This window comes from Mustela lutreola, chromosome 4 (assembly GCF_030435805.1).
Source record: "Mustela lutreola isolate mMusLut2 chromosome 4, mMusLut2.pri, whole genome shotgun sequence".
Taxonomy (NCBI): Eukaryota; Metazoa; Chordata; class Mammalia; order Carnivora; family Mustelidae; genus Mustela; species Mustela lutreola.
Window position 1 is genome coordinate 63,680,851 of NC_081293.1, and position 14,456 is coordinate 63,695,306.

A 14,456-nucleotide genomic window follows, 5' to 3' on the forward strand; every position below is an offset into this window, starting at 1 on the left:
AATAACTACACCAATGGAAACACTTCTGGATCTGTTTCTATTTTTTGTGTGTCTCATAATTTTACTGAGTGGCAGACACTGGTTATAAAAAAAAAAAAACAACTAATGATATTATCTGAAGTGTAGCACGAGTTTGTTTTACTCTACAGAAGAGGTTAATGGAACTACTGATACTCTTTAAATCTACAAAAACATGAGATCATTTGAAGTTGAAGTTCAGTTTATGACAGGGCTGATTTCTTTGAGTGTGGTCTTTTGGAGTCCCAACAACTTGTTGGATTTACTATGTTTCCCTTCCCCTCCAGTTTTTGTTCTCCTAGTACCATTTGTCCACCAAAACATTTCCAAATGCCAGGCTCACTACTTTGCCCTCCCATTTTTTAAATTAACATATAATGTATTATTTGATTCAGGGGTACAGGTCTGCAATTCATCAGTCTTTCACAATTCACAGCACTCACCATAGCACATACCCTCCCCAATGTCCATCACCCAGCCACCCCATTCCTCCCACCTCCTTCCCCTCCAGCAACCCTCAGTTTGTCTCTCTCCCCAGTCCCATATTGTTTTATTTTTCCCTCCCTTTCTCCCATGGCTCCCCACCCTTCCTCTCAAATTCCTCATATCAGAGAAATCATATAATTGTCTTTCTCTGATTGACTTATTTCACTTAACATAATACCCTCTAGTTCTATCCACGATGTTGCAAATGGCAAGATTTGGGGTTTTTTGATGGCTGCACAGTATTCCACTGTGTGTGTGTGTGTGTGTGTGTGTGTGTGTGTGTGTAAATGCTATTGTGGGCATTGCTGCTATAAACGTTTGATTTGGGTGCACATGCCCCTTCAGATCACTACATTTGTATCTTTTGGATAAATACCCAGTAGTGCAATTGCTGGGTCATAGGGTAGCTCTGTTTTTAACTTTTTGAGGAACCTCCATACTACTTTCCAGAGTAGCTGCACCAGCTTGCATTCCCAGCAACAGTGTAGAAGGGCTCCCTTTCTCTGCATTCCTGCCAACACCTGTCATTTCCTGACTGGTTAATTTTAGCCATTCTGACTGGTGTGAAGTGGTATCTTACTGTGGCTTTGATTTGTATTTCATTGATGCCAGCTTATGTTGAGCAATTTTCATGTGTATGTTTGGCCCCCAATTTTTTTGAACTTGTCTAGCACATATACTTTCAAACACTTAAGATTTTTTTTAATGTTTACTTCTTACAGTATTTTTTTATTGAGGTATGTTAATCACCATACAATTCATCAAGTCTTAAAAAAACAAAACAAACAAAATCAAAAAAAACCCTGTTCAGTCTTTCTAGTTGTTATCAGAGAAAGCATGGGGCCAAATTATAATTTGTCATTATGTCTGCTATTATAGAAAATAAATCTCTTAATAGGTTAGACTCATTTCCAAGTTTGGGGTGAGGTAGAAATCTAACTTTTAAAATTAAACACACAGCCCATTATCTTGACTGGTTTTTGTTTTATTTATTTTTTTCCATTTTATTTCTTTTCAGTGTTCCAAAATTCATTATGTACTGCACCCAGTGCTCCATGCAATACATGTCCTTCATAATACCCAACCCATCTCACCACCCCCTCCTCTCCAAAACCCTCAGTTTGTTTCTCAGAGTCCACAGTCTCTCATGGTTTGTCTCCCACTCCGATTTCCCCCATCTCACTTCTCTCCATCTCCCTATGTCCTCTGTGTTATTCCTTGTGCTCCACGACTAAGTGAAACCATATGATACTTGACTCTCTCTCCTTGACTTATTTCACTCAGCATAATCTCTTCTAGTCCCGTCCATGTTGATATAAAAGTTGGGTATTCATACTTTCTGCTGGAGGCATAATATTCCATAGTGTCTATGGACCACATCTTCCTTATCCATTTGTCCGTTGAAGGACATCTTGGTTCTTTTTACAGTTTGGCAACTGTGGCCATTGCTGCTATGAACACTGGGGTACATGTGGCCCTTTTTTCCCTTACATCTGTATCTTTCGGGTAAATACCCAGTAGTGCCATTGCAGGGTCACAGGGTAGCTCTATCTTTAATTTCTTAAGAAATCTCCAAACTGTTTTCCAAAGTGGTTGCACCAACTTGCATTCCCACCAACAGTGTAAGAGGGTTCCCCTTTCTCCACATCCCCTCCAACACTTGTTTTTTACAGTCTTGTTAATTTTGGCTATTCTAACTGGTGCAATGTGGTTTTGATTTGAATCTCTCTGATTGCTGATGATGATGAACATTTTTTCATGTGCCTGTTAGCCATTTGCATGTCTTCATTGGAGAAGTGTCTGTTAATGTCTTCTGCCCATTTTTTGACAACCTTATCTGTTTTGTGTGTATTGAGTTTGTGTTCTTTATAGATCTTGGATATCAGATCTTTGTACTGTCATTTGCGAATATCTTCTCCCATTCCGTGGGTTGCCTCTTTGTTTTATTGACTGTTTCCTTTGCTGTGCAGAAGCTTTTGATCTTGATGAAGTCCCAAAAGTTCATTTTCACTTTTGTTTCCTTTGTATTTGGAGACATATCTTGAAAGAAGTTGCTGTGGCCAATGTTGAAGAGGTTACTGCCCAAGTTCTGCTCTAGAATTTTGATAGATTCCTACCTTATGTTTCGAGTTTACCTTTGTGTGTAGTTGTAAGAGAATGGTCGAGTTTCATTCTTCTACATACAGCTGTCCAATTTTCCCAGCACTATTTATTGAAGAGACTGTCTTTTTTTCCACTGTATATTTTTTCCTGCTTTGTTGAAGATTATTTGACTACAGAGTTGAGAGTCCATATCTGGGTTCTCTACTCTGTTCCATTGGTCTATGTGTCTTTTTTTGTGCCAGTACCATGCTGTCTTGGTGATCACTGCTTTGTAGTAAAGCTTGAAGTCAGACAACGTGATGCCCCCAGTTTTTTTTTTTTTTTTCTTTTTCAACATTTCCTTAGCAATTCGGGGTCTCTTCTGGTTCCACACAAGTGTTAGGATTGTTTGTTTCAGCTCTTTGAAAAATACCAGTGGAATTTTGATCAGGATGGCATTTTAAGTATAGTTCCTCTGAACTGGTTCAGAGGAGGTCATGGGAATTAATGAAGTTTTCCTTCTATTTCTATTTTTTGATACAGCTTCAGGAGTATAGGTATTATTTCTTCTTTGAATGTTTGATAGAATTCTCCAGGAAATCCATCAGGTCCTGGGCTCTTGCTTTTTGGGAGGCTTTTGATCACTGCCTCAATCCATTTCATCTAGGTTGCTTAACTTATTGGCATATAACTGCTGATAATAATTTCCGATGATTGTTTCTATTTCTGTGGTGTTAGTCATGATCTCTTCCTTTTCATTAATAATTTTATTAATTCGAGTCCTCTCTCTTTTCTTTTGGATTAGTTTGGCCAATGGTTTATCAATCTTACTGATTCTTTCAAAAAAACAGCTTCTAGTTTCATTGATGTGTTTTACTGTATCTCTAGTTTCCTGACTGGTTTTAAATGTCACTTTTCTAAATACTTGTATATGTTACATACTAGAAATACACACATGTGTTTAATTCCAAATTTCATATTGGTGGAAATATAAACTATTGTATAATGAACTATATAATCAATCAAATACTGATGATGACGATGATGATGACGATGATGATGATGACGATGATGATGATGATGATGATGATGATGAAGGAGGAGGAGGAAGTGGATAGGGGAGGAAGATGAAGGGAGGAGGAGGAAGAGGAAAAGGCATTGCCATATCAGATACCAGCACAGTCTATAAAGTGATGGTAGTTAAAACAATACGGTATTCAGACAGGGATTGGCAAACAGATCAATGTGATCAATGATCAAAGATAAGACAACTTGAGCATTAATTAAAATAGATCACAATGCAATAAATGCATGCTATTATATCAAAGTCTATATTAGTTTCCTATTCCTGCTATAGCAAATTACCACAAACTGAGTGGCTTGAAACAGCACAGATCTATCTTACAGTTATGGATGTCAGAAGTTCTCAACTTAACATGTTGACAGGGTTGCATTCATCCTAGAGGCTCTAGAGGAGAATCTGTTTCCTTGCCTCATCCATTCCCCTAGAGGCCACCTTAATTCCTTTGCTCCTGGTTTCTTCCTCCATTTTTAAGGCTAGTAATATCATCTTTAAATTTCTCTCCCTGTCTCTGACTCTGACTCTCCTTTCTCCCTTTTTCTTTTATAAGAAATCTTATGATTACATTGAGCTCACTTAGATAATCCAGGATAATTTCCCCATCTCAAATCCTTTAATTTAGTCACAGCTGCAAAGCTCCTTTTGCCATGTAAGGCTACATATACAGAGGTTTCAGGAATTAGTATCCAAGCATCTTGAGGTGCTTGGGGAGAATCATGCAGTCTACCAGTCAATTTTGGAGGATACTAAAAATCCAACTTACTATTTTAAAAACTATTGAAGAAAGGAGAAGAACCTAGCACTTATCCTGTCTTTTCTATATGAACTGTACCTCAATTTAATCAAACAATTAAAGAGAGGAAATTTCTATTCATGGAAGTATCCAGCTCATAAATAGAAAAAGAATGATGAAGTAGAATGTCACCAATTTTAACCCTTAATGAAATAATAGATTTAGTAATAAATGGTTGCTAACATCACCAAAAAGAAAACTAAACCTTATTTGCCTCTTAATAAAATTGAACATAGCCACCTGTAAATTCTTCTTTCTAAGCATTTGAACTTTAATTTAGTCAGTCTTCCAACATTTAACTATCCATTTACTAGAAATATGGAAGATAGAGAAATGTTAAGAATAGCACAAGAACACAATTGGTAAACTAGGCTCTGGAAAATTCTATAGGATAGAAGATGTGGACTTTTCAACAAATTATAAGGAAATAAAAAATACAAATAGTGAACCTATAAATTTAAAATGACATAAGAATATTTTTTTCTTTTTTTTAAATTTTTATTTTTTATAAACATATATTTTTATCCCCAGGGGTACAAAAAAATGCTAAAATGACATAAGAATCTAATTGCAATATGGGTATTTTATTTGGGTGCTACTTCAAAGAAACATACAAACAAACAAATGGATACATAAAACACAAATACAGACAAGTTATAAGATAATTTTGAACATTAACTACATATGTGATGATTTTAAAGAACTACTTTAAATTCATTATATTTTAGAATCACATATTAAAATATTTAACCATGGGGCACCTGGGTGGCTCAGTGGATTAAGCCTCTGCCCTTGGCTCAGGTCATGATCCCGGGTCCTGGAATCAAGCCCCACATGTGGCTCTCTGCTCAGCAGGGAGCCTGCTTCCCCCTCTCTCTCTCTCTGCCTGCCTCTCTACCGACTTGTGATCTCTCTATCAAATAAATAAATAAAATCTTAAAAAAAATACTTAGCCATTATGGCCACAAGATCATAACTGTTGGAGCTAGGTAATGGATATATGAGGGTTAATATCCTATTCCTTTATTTTGTATTTGATTGAAATGTTCCACAATAAAAATTTTTTTTTTAATTACTTGGTAAAGTACCACAATAACCATGGCACTTTTTGATTACACTGAGTTTACAGGCCAATTTGGAATGACATGATGTCTTCATCAATTGAGTGTTCTCAACTGGGAACATGTTTTACTTTCTATTTACTCAGAATCAAAACCAATTAACTTTACTAAAACTACTTATTTTTTTGTATTATCCTTGCATGTTTTTGTTATGGTTTTCATTATTATCATTGTGATCCTTTTTTATTTCTATTAGCTGTTACTAATGTATAAGAAAATACTATTTTCTTAATGATGGATTCATATCATACCATCCGCAAATAATAAAAGCTTTGTGTTTTGTTTTAATATTTTTCTTTTTCTTCTACTTTGACTTCTTTTTTGTTTTATTACATTGGCTAGGAAATAAAAAGCAATGTTGGTAATAATAATCAGATTTGTCTTTTTCCTTATGGTATTTTAATGTTGTCATTAAGATGGTTCTAGAGAGTTTCTTGTGTTGGTATATTCTCAGTTAAAAATTATATATTACTGAATAACTGAAGTTTTTTTAAAGTGAAAAATGGGTGTCTAATTTTATCAAATACTTTACCATATCTATTGAGATGGTCACTTGATTTTTCTCCTCTTAAGCTGATAAGGTACTGAATTGCATTAATAGATATCCCACTGTTAAACCACACTTGCACATATGGAATAAATCCTATCTGAACATCCAATCTTCTACTATATTTCACTTCCTAATATTTATTTTTACTTATTTATATTTATTTTTTATTTTTTTATAAACATATAATGTATTTTTAGCCCCAGGGGTACAGGTCTGTGAATCGCCAGGTTTAAACACTTCACAGCATGCACCATAGCACATACCCTCCCCAATGTCCATAATCCCACCAACCTAATATTTTACTTAAGATTGTTGTATCTATTATCATACCTGAGATTGACCATAACTTTGTGTCATTCTTTTTTATTCTTGGTTATAATTTATTGTCAACCATAGAATAAGTTGAAAGCATTCTCAGATTTATACTAACTTCAAAGAATGAGTTGAAAGCTCCCTAACGCCTTCTATCCTCTATCATAATTTTTATATAAAAGGGAATTATCTACTTTAGAAATGTTGGTGAAACTAGTCTATAAAATCTTCTAATGCTGGAGCCATTTTTATATTTGGATTTTTCAATGTCTTATGTAATTATCATTCTGTTAAGATTTTCTACATGCCCTCAAGTAAATATTGGTAATTCACAGTTCTAAGTATTTTTTTTCTATATTTCAACATTATACCTGATACTTTATTAAAAGTTTTCAAATCTTATTTTAAATTTCTGAGATTTCTATTAGTTCCTTTTTCAAGAATACAATAAGCTTTCAAACTTTCTTGAGAATCTTAATCAGACTTAAAGTCTTCTACCATTTGCTCTGTCAACTCTGTTCCTTAGCTATTCTTGATTTATTAATAGAGTTTAATGTCTATCTATGATTTTATTTTCCTCAACTTCTTGGTGATTTGGGGCTGCCAGCTTATATTTACATTAGATGGTCTTGGTTCACTTGCTTGGAGATGTTTGTTTGCCAAAGTTTGCTGCCAGAGACTATAGGAGAAGGAAAATAATTGTGGTAATTATATGTACCAGTACCTTATACTGAAGGTATATTCATGATTTCTCCTGGAAACTTCAGAACTGAAGTTTTGGTGTCAACGTCCAAACTAGTTTCTTTAGTTTGGGAGCAAATACTATAGAGTCCCTATCACAAGCAGCAGAGGGTAAAGGAGATGAACAGTGCAGTTGCTCTGAAAGCAGTCCCCTACATGCTTTTTTCCTTCTAAAGCTTTCTCCCATTTTCGTTTCAATGAGGGATGCTTACGGAAATGTCATTAACTCCGTAGCATCTTCTTTGCATGTATTAGCTGTGGTTTCATCTAAACATAGTTTTACATGTTATAAAATCTTTTACCCATTACATTATGGATTTTTTGATTTTTTGGCCTCATGGAATTTTGGATGGAAGAGTCATACATGTCTGCTTAGTTCACTCTTTTGATTATGTCACTCTTCCCTTTTGCAAAGGCTCTTTCTGTTTTTTTGGGGGGAGCTATTCATCCTCTGACACTCATTCAGTATGGCTGTTTGGGTCTTCCAGGAGCATGACTCCACTCCTCTGGCCACGGTGGTTAATTGAGAGTGGACACATGGCACAAGCATAGCCAATAATGTCAACAATGTGAGAAGGAATGTTCCTTTCTCCTGGAGTTGCTAAACTGGAGCTGCCTCTGACATATCTCCACCAGTTGGAGGAAAGACTGTGTGCAGTAGAGGGCAATGAGACCAAAACAAAAAGAATCAGAGAAAAGTGATGAAAAAGGTCCAAGAGAGATGAGAATTGAGATATATGCATGCATACACACATTCACATGTTCACATCGTTTGGCTACTTAGAGTTGGTTAACCTTAGTCCAGCTCATTTTCTATTTACCACTTTGTGATCAAGTAATATATCCGTTTCTTTTTTTTTTTTTTTTTAATTGTATGAACTATTTTGAGTGGGATTTCTTTCTTGGTGCTGAAAGTATACTGCCTAACTCATTCACAACTTTTAGATTTTCTCTTAGGATTTTACTTGTTCTTAGAAACTTCTATAAACCTATAAACGTTAGATGTTCCTCTTTGTCTTCTATTTGTTCCCATAGTAACATAACATTTTGGGTTCCATACTATAATTATTTAATCACCTTTCTCCTCTCATTAGACAGCCAACTCCTTGAGGACAAGAACTGTTGCTTATCATTGTGTATTCCTGGAAGTTAACAAAACCTACAGTGTAATAGTAACATATGTTGAATGAATAAATAAATAATTTTATATTTGTATCATCTCATATTAATAGATGCTGGGTGGCAGATACCTGACTAGAACCATGACTTTGGATATCTGCTATGAGATTTTGATCATCACCATTGTTAATATTTGATACTGTTCTTTGTGTGCAATTTTTAAATGTTTCATGTAGTTTTTAGGTAACAAAGGCAGAGAACATAACAGTTTCCAGGTTTCTTGCTGGGTGGGGCCTTAGGTTAAAGGAAATATATATCCCCAAAGGAGATTCTGATTCCCTTACAATTCTTGTGTCAGAGTATCTGGGTTAATTGCATTGTCAAAACTAGACTTGGAGAGCTCCTGGCTTACGGGACTAAAAGGGAGTCCTCATCTTTTTATTTATTTAGTTAGTTTCCATCCTTTTTGTTTGTTTATTTATATTTAAATTTTAGTGAACAAACAGTGAAAATTAGTTTCAGGAGTAGAAATCAGTGACTCATCCCTTTAAATAGTGAGAGAATCTCATATACTGCATCTTCTCAGGAGGCCACAACTATGGGAATTTGCTACTTCCATTCTGTCATTATCCTAGCTCAATCAGATTGTTTACTGCCTTCCAACATATATGATCTGTGAACCACCAAATGAACTACAAAACATGAACGGTATAGAACTGTATCTATTAGAAATGTTTCTAGACTATGAAGCATCTCAAGTCAAGATTATGATTTTACTGAAAATATGCTTCAATGATCTAAACATAACGTGAAACTTCTTGGAAAAGGTGAAATGATCACTAAATTCCAAAACAAAAAGATGATTTTTTTAAACTAAAACCCAAGAAAAGTATGAATATAGTTTACTCATGTTCTTTTCATGATGGAAATTAATATTTAGTAATTATTTTTAGAGGGGATTTGCATGTTTTATTATAACCATCTATCAATAATTAAGAAAGAAACTAAATTTTTCTAGTGTTCTTTAATTTGAACACTAGCCTGAGAGTCAAACTTGAAACATTTATGCAGTTGTTGTGTCGACCTTATTTGGTCCCAGAGCACTGAAGTCAGCGTGAATAATCTAGCAGGGCAGACCTCTGTCTCTTCTATGAAAGGCCGTTAATTAAAAAACATATTTGCACCAAGAGTTATCAGACACTCTACAATGACATTAAATATTATAGTATAATATCTGCTTTGGTTAATCCTTTAAAGTACCATGAGTGGTCTAATACTTGAAGACCCAATATCCATTCACTAAAGATTTTTTTTATAGTTCTGGTCAGCTTGGAGAAAATACAAAAGACAAAGGAAAATAAAGGCACCAATCCCAGTCTACTTTCTCCATTTTATCTTTCCATAAGCATAAATGTCACCTAAATATATCCTTACAACAAAGAAGAAAGGCGTGATTGTGTAACTAACAAAGGAAAAGGGAGTTCTTTATGAAATTTTTTCTTGATGATTTTAAATATCTGCTTATGCTGCCGTTAAAACCATTTTCATTTTTCCGAAGTTTTGCTGAATAGATGAGATAGGGTTTTATTCCAAACTGATCATTACTGCAATTCTGCTGCACTAATGATGTAATTCTCCAATGGAAATATTTTCATTGTAAAACTCTGTCAAGTGACACATAATTTAAGATACAGTATGAAGAGGGGCACCTGGATGGCTCAGTGGATTAAAGCCTCTGTCTTGGCTCAGGTCATGATCCCAGGACCCTGGGATCGAGCCCCAACATTGGGCTCTCTACTCAGCAGGGAGCCTGCTTCCCTTCCTCTCTCTGCCTGCCTCTCTGTCTACTTGTAATCTCTGTCTGTCAAATAAATAAATAAAATCCTTAAAAAAAAAAAAAGATATAGTGTGAGGAGAACACAAAGAAAACGGACGCACATGGAGGATGAATAAAAGTGACTTAGGTGTTAATGATATAAGCACTTTATAAACTTCAGAAAAATAACACTCTGGCAGGAAAAAAGTTCACACATTCCACCTGGTGCTTAATATCCAGAAAATTAAAAAGATCATGTAAATATACCATATTCACTGTTTACTTGTGACCAGGGCCTCTCCTTTGTCTGGTACTTCTGGGCAACATTACCTTCTCCAGTAGTTGACAAAAAAAGAAGCACTTTTTATGGCATCTTTAGCCTCCTTAAGATGTTTTCTTACCCGCGATTTATTTATAGCAATTATGCGTTTGTAATTAATATATAAAGCTGTTCCAAGGTATCTTTAGGTAGATAATTTTTTATAGAAATGTCATTGTATTCAATGTCACTGAATCACTTACATAGTATCAACTGAGGGGCCACTATGGTGCATTATATTTGACGCTCTGATAGAAAAACAGTGCCTCATACTTGCCTTCAAGGAAATTACAGTTGAATTGTGTGGACTATTTTAATCCACAAAAAATAGTTTTAAAAAGTGTGCATCATAGTGTATCATTATGTGCTTATTGGTGTAGTCAAAGTACCCAGTATTCAGCAGAAAGAGATAAACTAGAATAAAATAATAGAATGTGATTAAAGACATTGTCTATACCCTTCCTTTGAGATGCGATGCAATTAAGGAAGATTTGCTTCACTGAGGAAGTGGGATTTGAATTAGACCTTAAAAAAATGAGTAGATTGAAAAAAATGTGAAATTAGAAGAGATTTAGCAATTAATTTATCTCACTTCCTTACATTTTCTTTGTATGAAGACATACATAACCTATTCAATTTTGCTTTGTCAAATAATCCATAGATACATAAAGTATATGTGATTAACAATGCTTTTAATGCCCAAAGACAGCTTATTTTGTTAATCCAAAGCTCACTTTATGTAATTATTCTTTTTGCAAACTACTAGTTGGTTATATTAACACTTGAGTAATCTTGACAAGAAGTTGCTTTAAGCAGTTAAAGATCCAGATGCTGATCAGCATGCATTAAGTGATTCAGCTTAATTGGTTCCATCTAGATAAATTACTTACCTCAGTTCCTATCACAATTTCTTCCCTGGTAGAGTAGAATAGAAACTCATATAGCTTGTAGTGTTGAAATAAGCTGAAATACAAAAATAAATGTGCAACACTGATAAGCTTATATTGGGAAAGAAAACAAATATGTAAGAGTATTTATTAAAGGAAAGTTGTTCATAATGATCAAATGAAAGACATTAAACACTAATATGGAGTTAGCTACATCTTTTATTCCAAATGAATTGTCCAGAACTGGTGAGAAACTAATGATTTACTCTTTTGAGACATTGACAGTATAACACAGTACATAATATAAGATCAGTAAATTAATCTGTGATGTGTGGAGAGGTTTGGGATAAGGGAGCAATTAGACTACATTTTGACTTTTCTTGGTTGACAATCAAATAATGCACTGCCCCTAAATAACATTAAATTTCACATTATTTTTCATGTTTTGCTTCAAACCGGAGTCAATTTCCTCTGGAATGAAGGCATTGAATTCTATAATCTACTTCCATATCAATTACATCTCATGTTCTCAAACTGTTTCAAGATTAAATTAATCTCTGATAACACCTGAAAATGATGCAACACTAACTGAAATCCATTTAGAAGGTATCTGGTTTTCTTATAGAATATTTGATCACAGGTCAAAAAGAGGAATTAATTTAAGAAAGATAATTCTTCAGTTTCTATCCAAAGATTAGGCAGTCAGTGTATAAGAACTGTGAAGAGCTAAAGGATAGGAGTCTTAAAACAAGTTTTTCTAGTAAGTTTAAAGATTTCAGTGAAGTATTATTGAGAGTTAAAAATTTACTGAAGGGCTGATTTCTAATATCCTGTTTGTGATAATATTTGGATTTTTCTAATTCTCTTCCTGCTGGTTGGGAAAATTAATAGACTCATAATACAGCAAAATGCCCAAGAACAAAAAAATTGTCTTAGTGGTTTCTCTTTCACTCTGGTGCCTTTTGCTATTTAAGAAAATTGATTTTAATATAACTGAGAAATTAACATTTGCAAAATGTAGCTACAGAGCATGTATAATAATGGCTTCTCCTGAATGCTGTAATGGATCAAAGTTTCAATTCATTTGAAATCAATGAAGAAATCCTCAGGCAGCTGGGTCTCTCTGAGTTTTATCAGCAGTTGATTTCACTACTAACACAATCCATTAAAAAGTGATGTGCATGCAGACTTCAGTCATGGGTTTTTAAATTTTTTTGGAAAAAAAAACCTCACATATTCAAATTAGTCATCAACACTCAGAAAACTAACTTAGCTTTTGACATTAGCTTGATTTGTTGGCTAGAAAATACATCAAGATTAGTGAAGTTTGATGATTCAATGAAGCAAAATAAATTCAAATTCTCCTTCCCTTACATTGCTTACCTAGAGAGAGCTTTAAGGTTAAAAATATTAGACTGGCCATAACTGATTTTGAGTAGAAAAACTGAAGCCTGTAGAGTATTTGGAAATAACTTGACTTCCTTTCAGTGAATTAGTATAAAATTTTCCTTGCATCTCATGTTACACAAATAAGTTAATTCATAAATCTTCCTTCCTGCAATTTTATAATCTGTCAGACTTATTCTCCTCATTGCATATAAGAATTAGATTGTCTCATGCCAAAAGGAAAATTCACTTCTTGCAATGAAAATAAAATTCATGACTTGGATGCAGTGGTCAAAGATACAAGTTGGGGCAAGGCCAGGACTAGTGTAAGACAGATGGGGGGAGTAGGACACCTACTGAAGAGGCACTTTTCAGGGCTAGGATAAGTTGCCTCCATTGCCTCACTCTGGTCCCCATATTGGTTGAGGTTCTCTAACTTTATCAAGGAACTATTCAATGACTTCCTATGGGAACAAAGTGACACCTCTGCTATGGGAATATATTTCCTCTCTCTTTCTTTAGAAGGAAGACTTCCAGCTGACTCAAACCCCTTGACTATTTTGTTAAACATCTTGTCTTAGTTCTAAATCAAAGGAAGAAATAAAATGGGTCAAGACATCTGGGCTCCGTGCCAGGAAGTAGGATACCCTGTTGTGCACAGAGAGGCAGTGTTAATTTTCTTATATTGAGAAATGCCTGTGCACATTACCTTTACCTGATTCCCAATGAATGGGTAGAATACACAATGACAGAAGTGTACTTGGACCACATATATCTAAATGATGTCTTATATTGACAAGCTGCAGTAGCGTTTATATTTGTATGTATTACATAAAACATATCAATATATATTACCTGAGTTGATTGGTCAGTACCTACAATAACATTAGAGAGGAATTTTGGTATTAGTTTTTTTCAAATCACAGGCACATGATGGAGTATACAATTTAGATTCTATTAACAGTATCAAATAAAATTTCAATTTTATTGCCAGTTAAGTTTCAGGTTCTATAGGTCATGTTCTAAAAAATACTCTCTCTAAGTTGATGAGAGTTTCACTGGTTGAGTAAATTTAATATCAGATTAAATTGAAACATGCTTATACTTTCAATAATTGAGTTAGCTTCATATTTACAAAACTTCTTTGTAGTCATTAAAATGAAAAATATTATATGGTTTAACTGCCATTAAATTTGTATTTGTGGACCTATGAGTCATTCTAAATAGATTCACAGACCTGGGGATAAAAATATATGTATATAAAAAATATATGTTTATAAAAAATAAAAAATAAAAAAAAAAAAAAAAAAAAAAAAAAAAAAAAGAAATTGTAGAAAATGACATTTGTCTTTATACAACTTCAGTATCGATTCTAGATATCATACTAACTGATATTTTATTTTTTTTGTAACAGATGCATTTAAATGTATAATTTCTTTAAATCACAATATGAAGATTTAATGGCATCAAAAATAGTTCTGATTTACTTTACATGACTATCTCTCAAATACTACTTTTTGTTGTTGCTTTTAGAAATGAGGCTAAAAATTTTTGGTAAATAAAGTTATCCTGGTAAGCATTTAATGGTGACTAACACCGGAATCTTTTCCTAACTTAACCATTTTCTGAAATGAAATGTCAAGAAATTCACTGATGAGTGTGTGTCCAGAGAGACAAGACGAAAGAGAAAAGAGGTGCCATCTTTCACCATCTAGAAAATATCATTAGGACATCTGCATGGGTTT

General features: G+C 34.1%; 1 protein-coding gene across 7 annotated transcripts in view; it reads right to left on the minus strand.

Annotated features, from left to right (window-relative positions):
* CABCOCO1 (ciliary associated calcium binding coiled-coil 1) overlaps nucleotides 1-14,456 on the minus strand; it is a 125,405-nt gene that overhangs the window by 81,250 nt on the left and 29,699 nt on the right. For 4 of the 7 annotated variants that reach the window (XM_059170164.1, XM_059170157.1, XM_059170162.1 and 1 more), the window contains one exon: nucleotides 11,329-11,401. In XM_059170164.1, the coding sequence (XP_059026147.1) occupies nucleotides 11,329-11,401 (73 nt within the window). The other 3 variants (XM_059170158.1, XM_059170159.1, XM_059170163.1) reach the window with 3 other exon arrangements.